The following is a 16,918-nucleotide window of genomic DNA, read 5'->3' as shown; positions in this document are numbered from 1 at the left end:
TTCGGAATGTACGCTATATATAAACTGCTGTCCATACTGGACCCTCTGCACAACACCTTCATCAATTAGTCTGGAAAGATAGTTTAACAATGTATAAGAAAGCCCTTCGTAAAGCTAGAACTGCTTATTATTCATCATTGATAGAAGAGAATAAGAATAATCCCAGGTTTCTTTTCAGCACTGTAGCCAGTCTGACTAAGAGTCCGAGCTCTGCTGAGCCAGTTATTCCTTTAACTCTCAGCAGTGATGATTTCATGAGCTTCTTTATTAATAAAATTGTTTCTATCAGAGAGAAGATTGATGGAGTCCTTCCCACTATTATCAGTGATGTATCATCAAGTACAGCAGCTTTAGAAGTATCTTTAGAACCTGATTTGTATTTAGACGGCTTCTGCCCAGTTGATCTCTCTGAACTAACAACAGCAATAGTCTCTTCTAAACCATCAACTTGTGTTTTAGACCCAATCCCAACCAGACTGTTCAAGGAGGTTTTCCCATTAATTGACACTTCCATATTGGATTTGATCAATCTGTCTTTGTTGACAGGATATGTACCTCAGACTTTTAAGGTTGCTGTAATTAAACCTTTACTTAAAAAACCTACTCTTGATTCAGAAGTGTTGGCTCATTATAGACCTATATCCAATCTCCCTTTTATGTCTAAAGTTCTTGAAAAAATAGTTGCAGCTCAGCTTTGTGATCACTTACACAGAAATAATCTGTTTGAAGAGTTTCAGTCAGGATTCAGAGTGCATCATAGCACAGAAACTGCACTGCTGAAAGTTACCAATGATCTCCTCTTAGCCTCTGATAGCGGACTTGTGTCTGTGCTTGTCCTGTTGGATCTCAGTGCTGCATTTGATACGGTCGATCACAGTATCTTATTACACAGACTTGAACATGTTATTGGGATTAAAGGAACTGCATTAGGCTCTACAGGAGTACATCTGGAGTCATGACTGTGACTTATTTGAAATGAATGCGTTGTTATCTTCTCAGCATCTGAAACGATTTAACACACCGTCCATTATAAATACTCTGAGCTTCAGATAAATAACAGGAAAACCATTCAAACCAGTAAGTGGGTTTATTGAACATGTCAGAGATCATTTACTGTCATTCCGCCTCTAAAATGTCCCAATAAAAGGCTTTCAGTTACATGATCTGATGCAGTTTGGGGAGTTTGATAAACTGGACCCTAAAATCTTTTTTGAAATCTTAAAATCCAACAGAAACCAAAGTTTCAGAGTTACCAGTGGCTGTTTTAGGTTGGGTATTCTGGTCTGCTGAGACCAACCCGTGAGCTGGTCTTTCACACACTAACTGGGACAGCCGCTCTCTGACTGATCAGGAGGAGGAGCTTTCAGATGTGCTGCTTCCTCAACCTGCTCTCCAGCACGGGTTGCTATGGTGATCCATCCTGGTAGGAAGTAAAGCAGCTGTGTGTTACTGAAGCACCTGTTGCACGGGCCGGATGCAGGGGGGGCTTTACTGACTTTTGTGATGGCAGCTTAACAAGAGAGTACATGGTGAGATACTTTATGGGATGCTGATGTCACAGAGAAACTTGGGAAGCATTCTGATAGGCAGAATAGAGTGTGTGCAACACTGTCCTGGAAAAGCAAAGAAAGAACTGGAGAATGTGCTGTAAGAGCATTCTGTCCTGTACTAAAAACACTTCCTGACCAGATGACAGAACAGAAGTACAGCCTCCCTGAGTGCCCGGTGAGTCTGCAGAATCAGAACGGGCATCAGGGAACAAAGTGGAGACCCTGCTGGGCCAGGTGGGGGTCCTTCAGGGTGGTCCTTCAGGGTGGCCCAGGACACATTTCTGTGTGCTCACATCTTTCACAGCAGCACTGCACATGCTGGACATGTGGCTGTGTGACAGAAACCCCCCCTGCTTCCCACTGAGGGTCCCGGTCCCGTCAGGAAGTCACAGTCTGCAAACCTCACAGTGATGTCAGGTCCTGCACCTCCAGCAGCATGGCGTCCTGCTCGGTCCTCAGCTGGTCTCTGACATGAAGAAGACTCACCAGCTCCGAGCTCAGGTCTGAGAAGGACACATGGACATTTACAACTTCTATTCAAAGAGTATCTGAGAAAGAAAAAGCTGATCATTGGGAGAGAAAATAAAGTAGCAGGCCACCTTGTATTGCCTGGCTGAGAGATGTGCAGAGCCCCCTCAGGTCCTCCGTACTGAAACTCTGCAGATCCCCGAGCTCCAGATGTCTCCTCCGGACTTCAGGTTCTCCACGAGCTGCCGGCTGAGGAGACCAAAACACAGGTTCCACTGATGGAGATCATTCAAAGCTACTCTGCTCTCAGGACACAACGTGAACTCCAATGAGCCTGGGACTGTATCTGTTAGAAAACTAGACTAAACTTAATCTGACCCCAGCTGGGAGACTGTTCCAAAGCTCAAACAATACAGAAGCATGGAAGAAATCGAATTAGAAAAGGAAGAAAATCATGATTCAACTACTGTAGGCTCCCAAGGAGAAATGGGGTCAAAGTTTAACGCGACTCAACAATGTGTGCTTTATCATTGGAAACAGCTCAGACAGTGAGATGAAGTTCACCAAGCGATCCAACATGGTTGTTACGGACAGATTTGAGTTTGGGACTGATTGACATGCTTGGGTGGTGACGTGAGTAGATTGGGTCACATGGTGATTAATTTTGTATTTCACCTGGGCGCTGGGGAGATGGAAGATTCAATCACTAGTATGAGAGTGGGTGACTGGGGAGGCCTACTTTTTGCTGACCGCTTGCTTGGGCTACGCTACACATCTTAAGCTTTAGTTTGCACAGCACTTTGGCACTTTACGCACGTTTTGCACACCTGGCTTTAATCGCTATATATGGATTTTAACGATATCATTGATGGAATACTGTGACGTTTTAACCTTTGAAGCAAGACAAGTGAATAAACAAGCAAACGGAAACGTGGATCTTCTGGAAGCTTATTTGCACAACCAGCGCGTCGGGCACTACTTCCCCAGTTCAGCTGCTCGGCGACTAAAACATTTGTTTGATTTGCCGCCACTTCATTGTCAGCAAAAACGGCATTTGCACCCGCAAATCAGAGCACAGCTTGAAACGCCGAAGTGAGCCTCACAACAGAACGCAACAACGTAAAGAAAGCGGTTTACCTGAAGGAACAGAGAAGACATCGGTGGTAATGTACCCATGTTTACTGTGTTTATCGCTGGGCTTAACGCAGATGGTTACTTCCACGAGAAGTTGACGTTGTTGTTCTCACGTTTCATTCATTGTTGGACTGTGGCTACCGCTAACGCTAGGCCTGTGGAATTCATTGGGAATTGGCTTAGTGTGTGTTTTCGTGGCTCTGGCGTCCGGGAACTGGAAAATTGCTGTTGCTCTGATATTGTGTTTGATGCGGTGATTTGCGTGCCTTGTTTGAAAAACTTAAAATGAGTGACAAAGAAGCTCCTGGTGTGGAAAATGCAAAAATGAGTGACAAGGAAACCCCTGTTGTGGAAAATGCACAAGATAAAAGGAAAAGTGTTCTCACCGAAAATGCTCTGACAAACAAAATTGAAAACATTCAAGCAGAACGGGAAAAGTAAGTAAGTAAGAAAGTAATTTATTTGTACAGCGCCTTTCGCAGACCAGGGTCACAAAGCGCTTTACAGGTACAGTAGAAACACAGAGTTAAGAAGTACATAAAAGTATAAGTTTAAAAAGGCCAAAGCAACTCAGTCACAATCATAGCAGCCCAAGACAATTAAGAAAATTAAGACAATTAAGAAAAAACCTGAACAAATAAAAAGGTCTTAAGTTGCCTTTTGAAGGCGTCAACAGACTCCATCGAGCGCAGAGAGAGCGGAAGATCGTTCCAAAGCCTGGGAGCAACAGCCTGGAAGGATCGGTCTCCTCTGGTCCGGAAACGCGTGCGCCATCAGAAGATGTGGCGCCATCAGAAGATTCTGATCCACAGACCTCAGAACCCTAGCTGGGGTGTAAGACTGGATCAGATCTCTGATGTAGGGTGGAGCCTGACCATGCAATGCTCGGAAAGTTAAAACCAAAATTTTAAAATTTATCCTAGAGGAAACTGGTAGCTAATGAAGAGCTTTAAGAATAGGAAAAAGCATGTAAACAAAATGAAAAGAGTGATTACTTCCCTTAAAGGGCTCATGAATGCTGATGAAAATGAATCTCAGGTCAGGTCTCTGCTTAAAGCGGCAGTCGGCAACTTTTTTTTAGTCATATTAGCTTGAACTGTCATGGGATTCTGGAAGTAGAATATTAAATAGGCTGTTTAGGAAAAATAACGAAATCTGTAGCTCCCTCTGAAGCCTGTAATCATGCTTGCAAAAATCGAGCGCTCCCGGCTGTTTTTAACCAATCAAGTTAGGGTGGAGGAATCCTACCTGTCAATCACAGCTTGTGCACACGCTGCTGAGCGTGAGTCTGCCCCAGCTTGTGTGCGCTCACACTGGTGTGAACTCACGTGCACAACCTCGTCCACAGAGGGGGAGGGGTTTGGGGGGCGAATCGGAGCTTGTTAGAGGTTGGGGGAGGGACCTGAAAGTTGGATCAGTTCGAATTTTCCGACTTTAGACTCGCAATTTTGAAAACTTGCCGACTGCAGCTTTAATGAATTATCACACCTGTTTAAAACTGCCAGTGAACTGCATAACTCCCTGTTACCACTAATGGCTACTGAGGAGCAAGATAAACAAAATGAATGGTTTTCAAGCATAACAGAATACAATGAACGGTTTATTGAGGATGTACAAGTATGGCTCGCAGGATTTGTTAAACTTACAGGTAGACCACCTGAAGTATCATCTCAAAATGCCCCACTGGAGGGAGATGTTAAAGTAAATGAGCAAACAGAACTTCCCCTGCCTCTTCATTCTCATGATGTTCAAGATGATGTGTCTCCAATGGACAGTGTGTCAAACCATGGCAGTAGGGCAAATACAAAGGTCTCGTCAACTGCATCTGACTTTCGCAGGGCCAAAGCTGAAATGGCCGCCTTGCTCACTCGGCAACAAGCGCTTAAAGCGATACAATGTAACTTCTCAAAAAGCCCACTCTGGAGCTCCCCCTACAGGCTTGGAGGTAATGTACGGTTACACTGTCGTAAATACAACACCCTTTCACTTTTCACGTTTGTTGACGAACCGGCGAGGAGTCAGATGGTGCAAGCTATGTCGACCGAGAAGGTAAGAGTAATCAAATGTACCTGGGAGCGTGAGAGGGGTCTATTTGTTTTTGCAGTAGGTGTGCCAGAAAGCAAGTCGCAGTACTTCCGCTCAGCTCCCGGGCCGCCACCGGGCCGCTCCAGCAAAGTTACATAGCGCAGTTTTTCCAACTCGACCCCCGAAGGGCATAGGAGACAGGCCAATCGTAATATTAAAACTCATTCTAGCCACACAAATTTTTTCAAGCTGTTATTTTAAGGTAGAAATGTTACATAGTATTGCTTTAAAGAGAAGCACAGCATTGAAGAACAGGAGGAGAAATTAAGGAGAAGGAAAGAGGAGCTTCAAATGGAGGCAGATATCGCAGCAGTTGCTGCAAAAGCGAATGTACTGGAAGCAGGATCAACTGTGCGGAGCAAGGCATCAAGGAAATCGAATGGAATGGAGTCATATTTTGAAGCGAATGAAAAGGTCTTTAAAAATCTTATGTGGATGCAGAAACGTTTGTCCCACACACACTTGGTTTAAAATCAAAAGGAAATCCAGCTGCTTTCAACACAAAGCCTACAGTGAAATCTATGCAGCAACAAATGGAAAAGTATAAATCAGCCCCTCCTCTCACTGGACCTCCTGCGCATGTGAAATACAATACAATACGAACTTGCCATCACAACAAAATGCATACTTGTCTTCATAACAAGATGCTGGCTCAGCAACCAATGCCAATCTGGTGTCAATCATGCACACACAAAATCAGTTGACTCAGATGTTGGTCCATCAACAAAGTTTGTCATCATTGCCTAAGAGAGAAATATCAGTCTTTGATGGTAACCCTCTTCACCTCCATGCCTTCATGCGATCGTTTGAACAAGTAATCGAGTCAAAAACTAATGACCTTGATGATTGCCTACACTACCTTGCACAGTACACTAGGGGGCAACCTCATGAACTTGTAAAGAGCTGTCAGCATATGGCAAATGGTGCTGGATATGCAAAGGCAAAAACTCTTCTGTACGAACACTTTGGAAATGAGCATGTGATCACTGCTTCCTATCGGAACAAAATTCACTCATGGCCATTCATTAGATCTGAAGATGCAGAGGCCCTTCGAGCTTACAGTCTTTTCTTGCGTGGCTGTTGCAATGCAATGGAGGAGGTTGACGGCCTCTCAGAGTTGAACACACCCAGCAATATGGTTTCTGTGATTAACAAATTGCCTTACAAGCTGAAGGACAGATGGCGATCAGCAGCATGTGGTATACAGGAGAAGCAACATCGTAGAGCTACATTCATGGACATTGTCTCTTACCTGGAACGCCAAGTCAAAATGGCCACCGACCCTGTGTTTGGGAACTTGTCTGACCACTTGTCCAACCAGCCAGCAGCCAGCAGCCAAGGCCAGCAATGGAGGGAAGCTCACAGCGCGATCAAGAATGAAAGGGAGTAGCTTTGGCACAACTGTCACAGGTGTTGAAACGGATCAAGCAGCAGTGCAAGAACGTCACAATCACAAGAAAAACTGTCTGTTTTGTAAAGGCGCACATTCATTGGAGTTGTGTTCTCATCTCAATAAGAAGCCTCACAATGAGAAGATTTCCTTTCTTAAAGGGAAGGGCATCTGTTTTGGCTGTTTGTGTACTGGGCACATTTGTAAGGATTGTAAGCGCCGGCTTTCTTGTGAAACCTGCAACTTCAAACATCCAAGTCTGCTCCACATCCATAAAGGAAATAATGAAGTCAGGTCTGACACCACGGTATCTGAAAATCCTGTTACAGTTCAGTCTGGTGGTCTTACTGGGGCCGGTGAGCAAGATTGCAAGCTGGCCATTATACCAGTTAAAGTAAAGTCAAAGAAAGGCCACAGAACAGTTGAAACATATGCCTTCTTAGACCCGGGGAGTTCAGCGTCCTTCTGTACAGTGGGTCTACTGGACAAGCTGAATCTGACCGGGAGGAAGACAAAGATTCTCCTGCGCACAATGGGGCAGGAGAAAGTGGTTAACAGTGGCATCATGCCAGATCTAGAGGTTGCTGGACTGCAGAGTGATGTCTTCTGTGAAATGCCTGATCTTTTTACTCAGCAGAGCATGCCTGTCAATTCGTGCAACATCCCGAGGCAACAGGACCTGGAAAACTAGCCGCACTTAAGCCATGTTCGTCTGCCATAAATACAGGCACGAGTGGAACTTTTGATTGGCATGAACATGCCGAGAGCACTGGAACCTCTAGAGGTTGTTCAGAGCGTGGACAATGGGCCCTTCGCCATTAAAGGGATAATCCGGAGTAAAATGCACTTTAGATCAATTTACGGGATGTTGGGAGTACATACGTTGAGTTGACATCAAAATCATGACATTCGGATGTGTTTTGAGAATTTCGATTTGACCGTTTTTAGCCAAAAGTCGTTAGCCTGGAAGTGATGAGGGCATCGAGTATCGCCGCTACAAAACGCTATTTTTATACCTCTTCTACAGCTCCAAACAACATAACACTTACGTGGTAGTGAGTAGAGGGTCCCTAAAGCCAAACCGAAGTGTCCCGAGGTCTTCATGTGGTCGGATATAGAGTCCAGAATTAATTTAATCAAGCCAGTACCTTTCCGGAAATGTTGCTGCTGCAGCTGCCGCTACAGACCGTGGTGAAGTTGGTTTGATATTGGTTTGAAAAAAAAGACACCTTATTTCCTTATTGTGTGTAGCAGTCACAGTGCCGTGTGGATTAAGAGTTTTTCAAACTTTGACAAAACCAACATTCCTGTGGGGGATGTTTACGTATGTGGATAAAAACCAGATCTTCATTTTCTTTCCACAAAGGAAAGAGAGACAGAAACTGCCTAATTTACAACAACCTTCGGCCTTTGAAAGCTTTTGGGGAGTCGAACTCGCAACAGACGCTTGCAATAAAAATTGGGATAAACTCGAATGAACAAAGGATCTCTCTGTTGGAGATGTGGGAGACTTACTATCTTATCTTCACCATGAATCGAATTGACATTTTAACACCCTCTCCCACCAGAGAACCGACCAGTTGGCTACACACGAACTGAGAAGACTTCACTAAGACTCACTTTTAGTCGAACCTTAAAACTATATTAAATGTGTTTGATAACCGAATACAATTTCTTTCAGGTTTCCAGCTTGATCACAAGACGCATATAGAGACAATTTGTACGATTCTGGCTTAAATATTGACAAAGAACTGATTTTGGTGGAAAATGCCCAACCTGCCTGATGGAACCACATTGCCCCCTAGTGGTCTGCAGTGTTGATTAGTTGAACATTTAAATCCCCGAGGACTCAGTAAAATGGACAAGATATATGCAACTTTTAACTTTTAACGATGTCCCTTCGGTATCTATTTGGTATTTGTTTGGTATCCCCATTGTTAACACAGAAAATTAACATTGTGTGGTTCACTATTCATATGTCACGATTTCATAGATATTCATCTAAATTTTGAAAGTCATAATCATCAATTACGTTGTGTGTTATTTGATGTCTTTATATTGCAAGTCTATATTATATCTTTAATCTGCATATCTTAACAAGATGTGGTGTTTTCAGAATCACCGAGACAAATGTTCTATGAGACGGAGTAATGGAGAAATAAGAGTTTCTTTGTCTCATCCAGAAATCCCCATATAAAAACAGATCATCTTACACAGACACCCAGGCAGACATTCACCACAGTTCAGGCATATCATTGGCTGAAAGAGTAGTGTAAGCTTACGTCATGCCCCGCCTCCGAGAGTCAAAACCCGGAGCCCGAGAAAAACACAGGCTCTCGTTCCAGAAGAGTTTCAACCCAGAGTTTCAGAACAGAACAGAGAACACAGTTGCTCAGAGAGATTTGGAGATGGTTTGAGAAGAACAGAAGAGCTCACCAGAGTTTGGGAGTTTTCCCATAATCTCAGGAGAGAGCGGAAGGACGTGAGGATGAGCGATGCAGAGGACGACCGGAGGAAGCCCTCCAGAACCCAGTGAGACCCCGGAGACGAGAAAGAAAGACCCGAACAAAGATAAGAACAGAATGAAGTTTTCCTACCCAGAAAGCCAACTCAAGCAACCTTTTATTAATCTTCTGTGAACTTAAGTTCACTTCATCAGAGAAGCAACGGACCCACTGACACTCAGAAGATTCGATCATCTAACCACAGCCCTCGGCACCATCGTTCCCGTTTCCCGGTGAAAGAAGCAACTGAGAAGTCCGCTAAAGTCAGCCACCACAACCAGGAAGGCCCAGAGAGCGGAAGAGAAATCCCCTCGGACCCCGCGTGGCCGCTGCCGTGTTCCGAGCTGACTAAGCAGAACTTCAGCACAGTAAGACCGACCCGTTTTCACCTTAAAGTGGGTTTGATGGATGTCTCGAGGCTTTCACAGAATGATAAATTAATCCGAAATGTCAGTATTTAGCGTCAAATAGTCAGCCAACCTGAACTATTTGAAAACATCCAGTATCTCCCCATTCCCCATATTTTATTTTCCATTCACTAAGTGTTTTATATAATCACCCATATTCAATGCATCTCCTGTTTGTTTAAAGGTTCATGTCTAAGATCATATCATTTTAATAAATAGTTCATATATCTATATATATATGTTATAATCACAGATTGTGTCGTATGCTTCCTTTACGTAATGTCTGTCCAACCAAACGAGAACTTTCACGAAAGCAGCGAGATATGAGACTGATTATTAACTGATTATTAATTGATTATTAATTTAACATACCAGGATCTTAAGATTTTAACAGTTTTCCTCCCTGACTGTAACTTAAAGCAAGTTAAAATAATGGTAGGTGGTGCCCTTAATTCGAGGTTTAAGGTTTATTTGAGACAGTGAGAACGTCTTATAAATCCATATATTTGATGCATATAGAAATGCCCAATAACGCTACATGTGAATATCTGTCAAATCCAATGCACGCAAATGCACGGGACAAAAACAACCTTGAGACAGAGAAGCAGGAGCTTCAGAACAAGCTCAGTCTTACGAAGAAAGACGTGGAGAGCTACGTCCGTGAATGTGCAGAGCTCAGAGCCTCCAAAATGAGCCTGACCCAGATGCTGGAGGAGTTCAAGACGAGCAGTCAAGTGACTGATTCTGAAAGGCTTCACCTTCTCCAGGAGAAAGAGGACCTGCTTTCAGTCCAAAGAAAAGTCTCCAACGACAAGGAGGAGCTGCTCAGAGAGCTGCAAGACATTCGAGAGAAGCTTCAGGTCTCAAAAGAACAACTGAATCAGTCTAATGAGAAATTGAATGAAGCACTGTCCTCTTCTGAGCAAGAGAAAAAAGCGCTGCGCCTTCAGAATTCTGAAACTGAGATGGCTCTACATGATCTGTTCTGGAAAAGATGGATCAAAAAAAAAAAAAAAGAAAAAAAAATTTCTTCATGGACTTTGAGTGTTGCCGTATTGGGAATGTATGATGTAATGTGCATGAATACTGTTTTGGGTTGTTAGAATATATAATTATTACTGTGTAATGTCGTAATAATTAGGGGCCGGAATGTTACGGACAGATTTGAGTTTGGGACTGATTGACATGCTTGGGTGGTGACGTGAGTAGATTGGGTCACGTGGTGATAATTTTGTATTTCACCTGGGCGCTGGGGAGATGGAAGATTCAATCACTAGTATGAGAGTGGGTGACTGGGGAGGCCTACTTTTTGCTGACCGCTTGCTTGGGCTACGCTACACATCTTAAGCTTTAGTTTGCACAGCACTTTGGCACTTTACGCACGTTTTGCACACCTGGCTTTAATCGCTATATATGGATTTTAACGATATCATTGATGGAATACTGTGACGTTTTAACCTTTGAAGCAAGACAAGTGAATAAACAAGCAAACGGAAACGTGGATCTTCTGGAAGCTTATTTGCACAACTAGCGCGTCGGGCACTACTTCCCCAGTTCAGCTGCTCGGCGACTAAAACATTTGTTTGATTCGCCGCCACTTCAATGGTCTCAGTGAAGCAACACGATGAACCCGGTTACTCAGTCAGAGGAGGTGTGGGTAGTGATCCATCATCTCGAGCCCACAATAAACACCATTTAATCATACAGGGTTCGTACGGTCATGAAAAACCTGGAAAAGTTTTTGAAATTTTAAAAATAAATTTCCAGGCCCTGGAAAAGTTATGGAAAAAAATATTTTGTTGAGAAGTTTTGGAAAAGTCATGAAATATATATAGTGTTTAATCGATTATCTTAATAAAATTGATGCGCCGTAATAAAATGTAAATTGTAACGAGTTGTCTTGGGTGGAAATGTTTTCAAGCGCAGTCTAGCGTGATGCTGGGCGATGTTACAGTATAAGGCCTATTTCAGACCAGGGCGGCAAAGCGTGGCGGAACGGAAGCGATTTTCACCGGCGGAGGTGAAAATACATGGAAACAGATCTGTCCTTGCACACCGACGCGGCGGTAGTCGGGCGGTAGCGGCGCGGAGACGCCTCCGTCCCGCGCTGCTTTTGGAAAATAGAACTCGAGCGGAATTTTGACGGCAGCGGCCGGCGGCGGCCGGCGGTGTCCCGTTGAAATGAATGGGGAATGCAGACAGGGCTGGAGCAGAACTACCGCGGCCGCGGACTGTCCGGTGTGAAAAGCCAAGTTGAACACACCGCCTGATAACCGGCATAAGACTGCCGTCGTTTCGCTGCCGCCACGCCACGCTCTGGTCTGAAATCGGCCTAATGGGGAAGTGTAGCTTTAATAATCTGTGGCTGTCAAAAGAAAGTTACCGGCAATGGCTTGCCAGGGACAACGACCAGACTCGTGCCCGATGCAAGTTGCGTCACAAAACTTTCGATGTTTCAAATATGGGCGAAGCGGCCCTTGTTAGCCACCTGAGTGGTAAGAAACACAAGGCTATCGCCTCAGCTACTACTAGCAGCCTAGCAATAACGGCTTTCGTGAGAACACCGGCAACAGACAAGCCACCATCCAGCAGTGCCGCGGGTTCTTCAATAAGGCAAACGACGATCTACGAGTCAAAAAACGAAATCGAAACGAAAAAAAATACAAATTGTCAGAAGACACAAGCAAGCTGTTCGCCGCTATGTTCCCCGACAGCGAGATTGCTAGGAGATTCAGCTGTGGAGAGAGGAAGTGTGCGTATGTGTGTACATTTGGGATCGCCCCTCATGTGAAGAGCCATAGTGCCAATGGAAAAAAAACCAGATGAAATAGTGTATGAACCCTGTTTATATCTATCTCCACAACATACGTATGTTGATATAAATACAAATTTGTCTTCATGATGATTTCACGACCTAATTTCCTATAGGCCTATTCAAAGCCTCCAGTTGATCCAAAATGCTGCAGCCAGAGTTCTGATGAGAACTAACAGGAGAGATCATATTTCTCCAGTTTTAGCTTCTCTTCATTGGCTCCCTGTTAAATTCAGAATAGAATTTAAGATTCTTCTCCTTACATATAAAGCTCTTAATGACCGAGCTCCATCATATCTTAAAGATCTCATTGTAAGATATTTTCCTGACAGAGCACTTCGTTCCCAAACTGCAGGTTTACTTGAGGTTCCCAGAGTTTCTAAAAGTAGAATGGGAGGCAGAGCCTTCAGTTATCAGGCCCCTCTATTGTGGAATAAGCTGCCAGTAAATGTCCGGGAAGCAGACACCCTTTCCACTTTTAAGACCAGGCTTAAAACTTTCCTTTTTGATAAAGCTTATAGTTAGGGATGGCTCAGGTGATCCTGAAACATCCCATAGTTAAGCTGCTATAGGCCTAGACTGCTGGGGGGCCTCATCTGACACACCTTTCCTCACTTTACTCTCTTTATGTATGTGTGATATTATTGTGGTCATTAACTCGTGTTTCCCTGTTCCAACAGATATCCTTTGAATGGTGTTACAGTGCCCCCGCCGCCGCGCCCCCCCCCCCCCCTTTCTGTCTTCTCAAACCCCAGCTGGTCGAGGCGGATGGCCACCCTTCCTGAGTCTGGTTCTGCCAGAGGTTTCTTCCTGTTAAAAGGGAGTCGTTTCTCTCCACAGTCGCCTCAGGCACGCTCAGGCCGGGAGATTGGACCGAAAAACAAAAAGTTTTCAGTGCAATCTGTTGGTTTTCTTAGCTAGGAAATTGTTTTTGAATTGGCTCTATATGAACGAATTGGATTATTTTATTAATTATGATTATTATTAATTAATTGAATTCCAATTGGCTTGAATTGGACTTACTATCTAAGTGCCTTGAGATGACATTTGTTGTATTTGGCGCTATATAAATAAAAATGAATTGAATTGAATTGAATTTTCATCTCTGACTCAAGGCCTACACCAGGCAAGTGAATAAAAATAAAAAAGTGAATATAATTAATGTAGTATAGCATAGTATAACGGCAGCGTATAGCCTATAGTAAAGCATAGCCTATAGTATACGTAAATATATATATATATCCTGCGTGCTGCTATCTCAGCAGAGTTAGGAGGGGTTATGTTTTTGGGGCATAAATGGGAAGACTGGACCCTTTATATTTGTATTCTTGTTGTTTGTAAGCTTTTTGTTTTTTACTGTGTACCACTAACTTCAATGGTGTTAGGTATGACTGACTTTTTATACGTCAAGGGATACAGGTCAATATTACTTACAATCTGTCTGTGTGGATATGGCTAACAATATTGCAAATTATGCTAGCTCAGCCGTGAGGTTTACTTGGAACGTTAAAAGCCTCAACGGCCCTGTAAAAAGAGGTAGAATATTCTCTCATATTAAAAATCTGAAAACAGATATCGCCTTTCTTCAGGAAACGCATTTAAGCAATTCAGACCAACTGCGCTTAAAGAAACAATGGGTGGGCCAAATATTCCATTCTAGTTTTAACAGCAAGTCAAGGGGTACAGCAATAATAATGCATAAAAAAATTCAGTTTACCACTTCCAGTTTCATCTCTGACCCACAAGGCCGGTATGTTATAGTATCAGGGACACTTAATCAGACCCCTGTATTAATGGTTAATATTTATGCTCCCAATTGGGATGATGTGGGATTTGTGCAAGGAGTTGTTGCTCAGCTGCCAGACCTTAACACCAACTTGTTGATTCTGGGGGGAGATTTTAATTGCGTAATGGATCCTAATTTAGACCGGTCTAACCCCAAAGCGCTAACCCTCTCTAAAATGGCTGGTAGGTTTTCAGAATTTTTCAACCATGCTGCATGTGTGGATCCATGGCGACACTTCAATCCACATATTAAGACTTTTTCTTTCTTTTCAAATGTACATCATACTTATTCTAGAATCGATTATTTTTTCATTGACCGAAGACTTTTGAATTCAGTAGAGACAGTTGAATATTCAGCCATTGTAGAATCAGACCCCATTGTAATGAATCTCATTTTTTGCCAAAACTACAGCTGTCGTCCTCAGTGGCATTTTAATACCACACTATTGTCAGACAACAAATTCTGTACTTCAATCGAAATAGCCATTAATAGATTTCTGGAAACTAATAGAATTGATGATGTGTCCCCATCACTGTTATGGGAAACCCTTAAGGCTTACCTTAGAGGAGAAATAATAGCATATTCTTCTTACATTAATAAAGAAAGAAAGAAACAAAAACAACAGTTGACTGAAGCCATATTTGAATTAGACAAGAAAAATTCCACATCCCCAAGCGCATCACTTCATATGGAAAGAATATCCTTACAAACACAGTACAATTTACATTATCTACATCTGAAACAGAACAACTCATTATGAGATCGCGAGGGTTTTATTATGAGCAGGGAGAAAAATCAGGACGTCTTTTGGCACATCAACTTAAGTCTAAGTCGGCGGCACAGATTATATCAGGAATAGAAGATGAAATGGGAACATCCACAACAGACCCCTTCAAAATTAATAACATTTTTAAAGATTTTTATTCTGATTTGTATAGTTCAGAATCTTTAAAGGACACAACATTGTTTCATAATTTTTTCAAAAACCTGGACGTCCCCACCTTGTCTTCTCATCGGAGAGAATGTCTGGATGAATCAATTGAATTGAGTGAAGTCAGTTCCGCCATCTCGGCCATGCAAAATGGCAAGCCTCCAGGCCCGGATGGCTTTCCGATTGATTTTTATAAAAAATTCTCTAAACAACTAGCCCCGTTGCTGTTAGATACTTTTGTTGACGCTCTGTCAGAGGGCAAATGACCTGATTCTCTTAATAAAGCAACCATAACTCTATTGTTAAAGCCAGGCAAGGATGCTTCTAAGTGTGGGTCATACCGACCAATATCCCTTTTAAACACAGATATTAAAATCCTTTCCAAATTACTAGCCATACGTTTGGAAAAATCACTGCCACATATCATTTCACTTGACCAAACAGGTTTTATTAAAAACAGACATTTATTCTCAAACATAAGACATCTCTTGAATGTGCTATACAGCCCCTCATCAACCGATGCTCCAGAAATTGTGGTGTCTTTAGATGCTTTTAAAGCATTTGACCGAGTTAAAATGGACTTCCTCTTTTATGTCCTAAAGAAATTTGGTTTTGGTAAGATGTTCATCAAGTGGATCCAACTACTTTACTCCTTCCCCCAAGCCTCAGTTATCACTAATCGCATCCGCTCCCAAAATTTTCCTCTGTCTAGGGGCACCAGACAGGGTTGCCCATTGAGCCCTTTACTATTCACACTTGCTATAGAACCACTAGCCTTGGCTCTAAAATCAACACCATTAATAAGAGGTATCATAAGATGGGGACTGGAATCAAAGTTGTCATTGTATGCAGATGATTTATTGCTTTACTTATCAGATCCATTGAATTCAATCAATACAATTATTTCATTGTTGCACAATTTTGGTCAGATCTCAGGGTATAAACTTAATCTAACTAAAAGTGAATGTTTACCCATAAACAAATTAGCTATGCAAATCCCAGACCATGCTCTACCATTTCATATTTCTAGGTCAGGGTTTAAGTATTTAGGTATCAACATAACACCTTCATTTAATAACCTCTTTGATGAAAATTTAGCACCACTCATGTCTAAATTGAACTCAGATTTGCAAAGATGGGATGTTCTACATTTAACCATGGCAGGCAGAGTGAACTGCATTAAAATGAATGTTTTGCCAAAATTTTTATTTTTATTTCAATGCCTTCCTATTTTCTTGACAAAATCTTTTTTCAGTAAACTTGACAAACTCATATCTAGATTCATATGGAAAGGTCATAACCCTAGGATTAAGAAGGAGTTCTTACAAGGATCAAGGCTAGAAGGAGGGTTGGCTCTGCCAAACTTCAGAGCTTACTATTGGGCAGCAAATTTCCACAAAATAGCGTATTGGATTCAGTCATCAGATACAGATTGGTGTGAAATGGAGTACAAGTCATGCATATCATCATCTCTTCTTGCTCTGGTTTCATCCAAACTTCCATTGAAGATTTCCTGGTTTACTTCTAACCCTGTGGTAGTATCTACACTAAGAATATGGGCTCAGTTCAGAAATCAGCACGGCTTGAGGGATACTTTTTTGACTTATACTCCATTATGTTACAATCACAATTTCCTACCAGCCAACCTTGACCATACATTTGTCACATGGCATAGGAAAGGAATTAAAAGGTTTAGTGATCTGTATATTAATGGATCATTTTCCTGTTTTGAGGATTTGTGTGCCAAATATGAGCTTCAACAAAAGGACATGTTTCGCTATTTCCAAGCTCGCCAATTTGTTAGAAACCACAGCCCACAATTTTCCATCCTTCCAAGTGAATCACTCTTAG

General features: G+C 42.5%; 1 protein-coding gene across 3 annotated transcripts in view; it reads right to left on the bottom strand.

Moving 5' to 3' along the window:
- Positions 1-1,068: 1,068 nt before the first annotated feature.
- Positions 1,069-16,918, bottom strand: part of LOC142369063 (schwannomin-interacting protein 1) — a 66,090-nt gene continuing 50,240 nt past the window's right edge. For all 3 annotated transcript variants that reach the window (XM_075451300.1, XM_075451301.1, XM_075451302.1), the window contains exons 6-7: positions 2,150-2,267; positions 1,069-2,053 (exon numbers count right to left, since the gene is read on the bottom strand). In XM_075451300.1, coding sequence (XP_075307415.1) covers positions 1,953-2,053; positions 2,150-2,267 — 219 coding nt within the window. In that variant the 3' untranslated portion in view covers positions 1,069-1,952. The remainder of the gene's footprint in view (positions 2,054-2,149; positions 2,268-16,918) is intronic.

Source organism: Odontesthes bonariensis, chromosome 19 (assembly GCF_027942865.1).
Source record: "Odontesthes bonariensis isolate fOdoBon6 chromosome 19, fOdoBon6.hap1, whole genome shotgun sequence".
Taxonomy (NCBI): domain Eukaryota; kingdom Metazoa; phylum Chordata; class Actinopteri; order Atheriniformes; family Atherinopsidae; genus Odontesthes; species Odontesthes bonariensis.
Note: the sequence above shows the minus strand (reverse complement) of the source record. Positions and strands in the feature narration are given on the sequence as shown.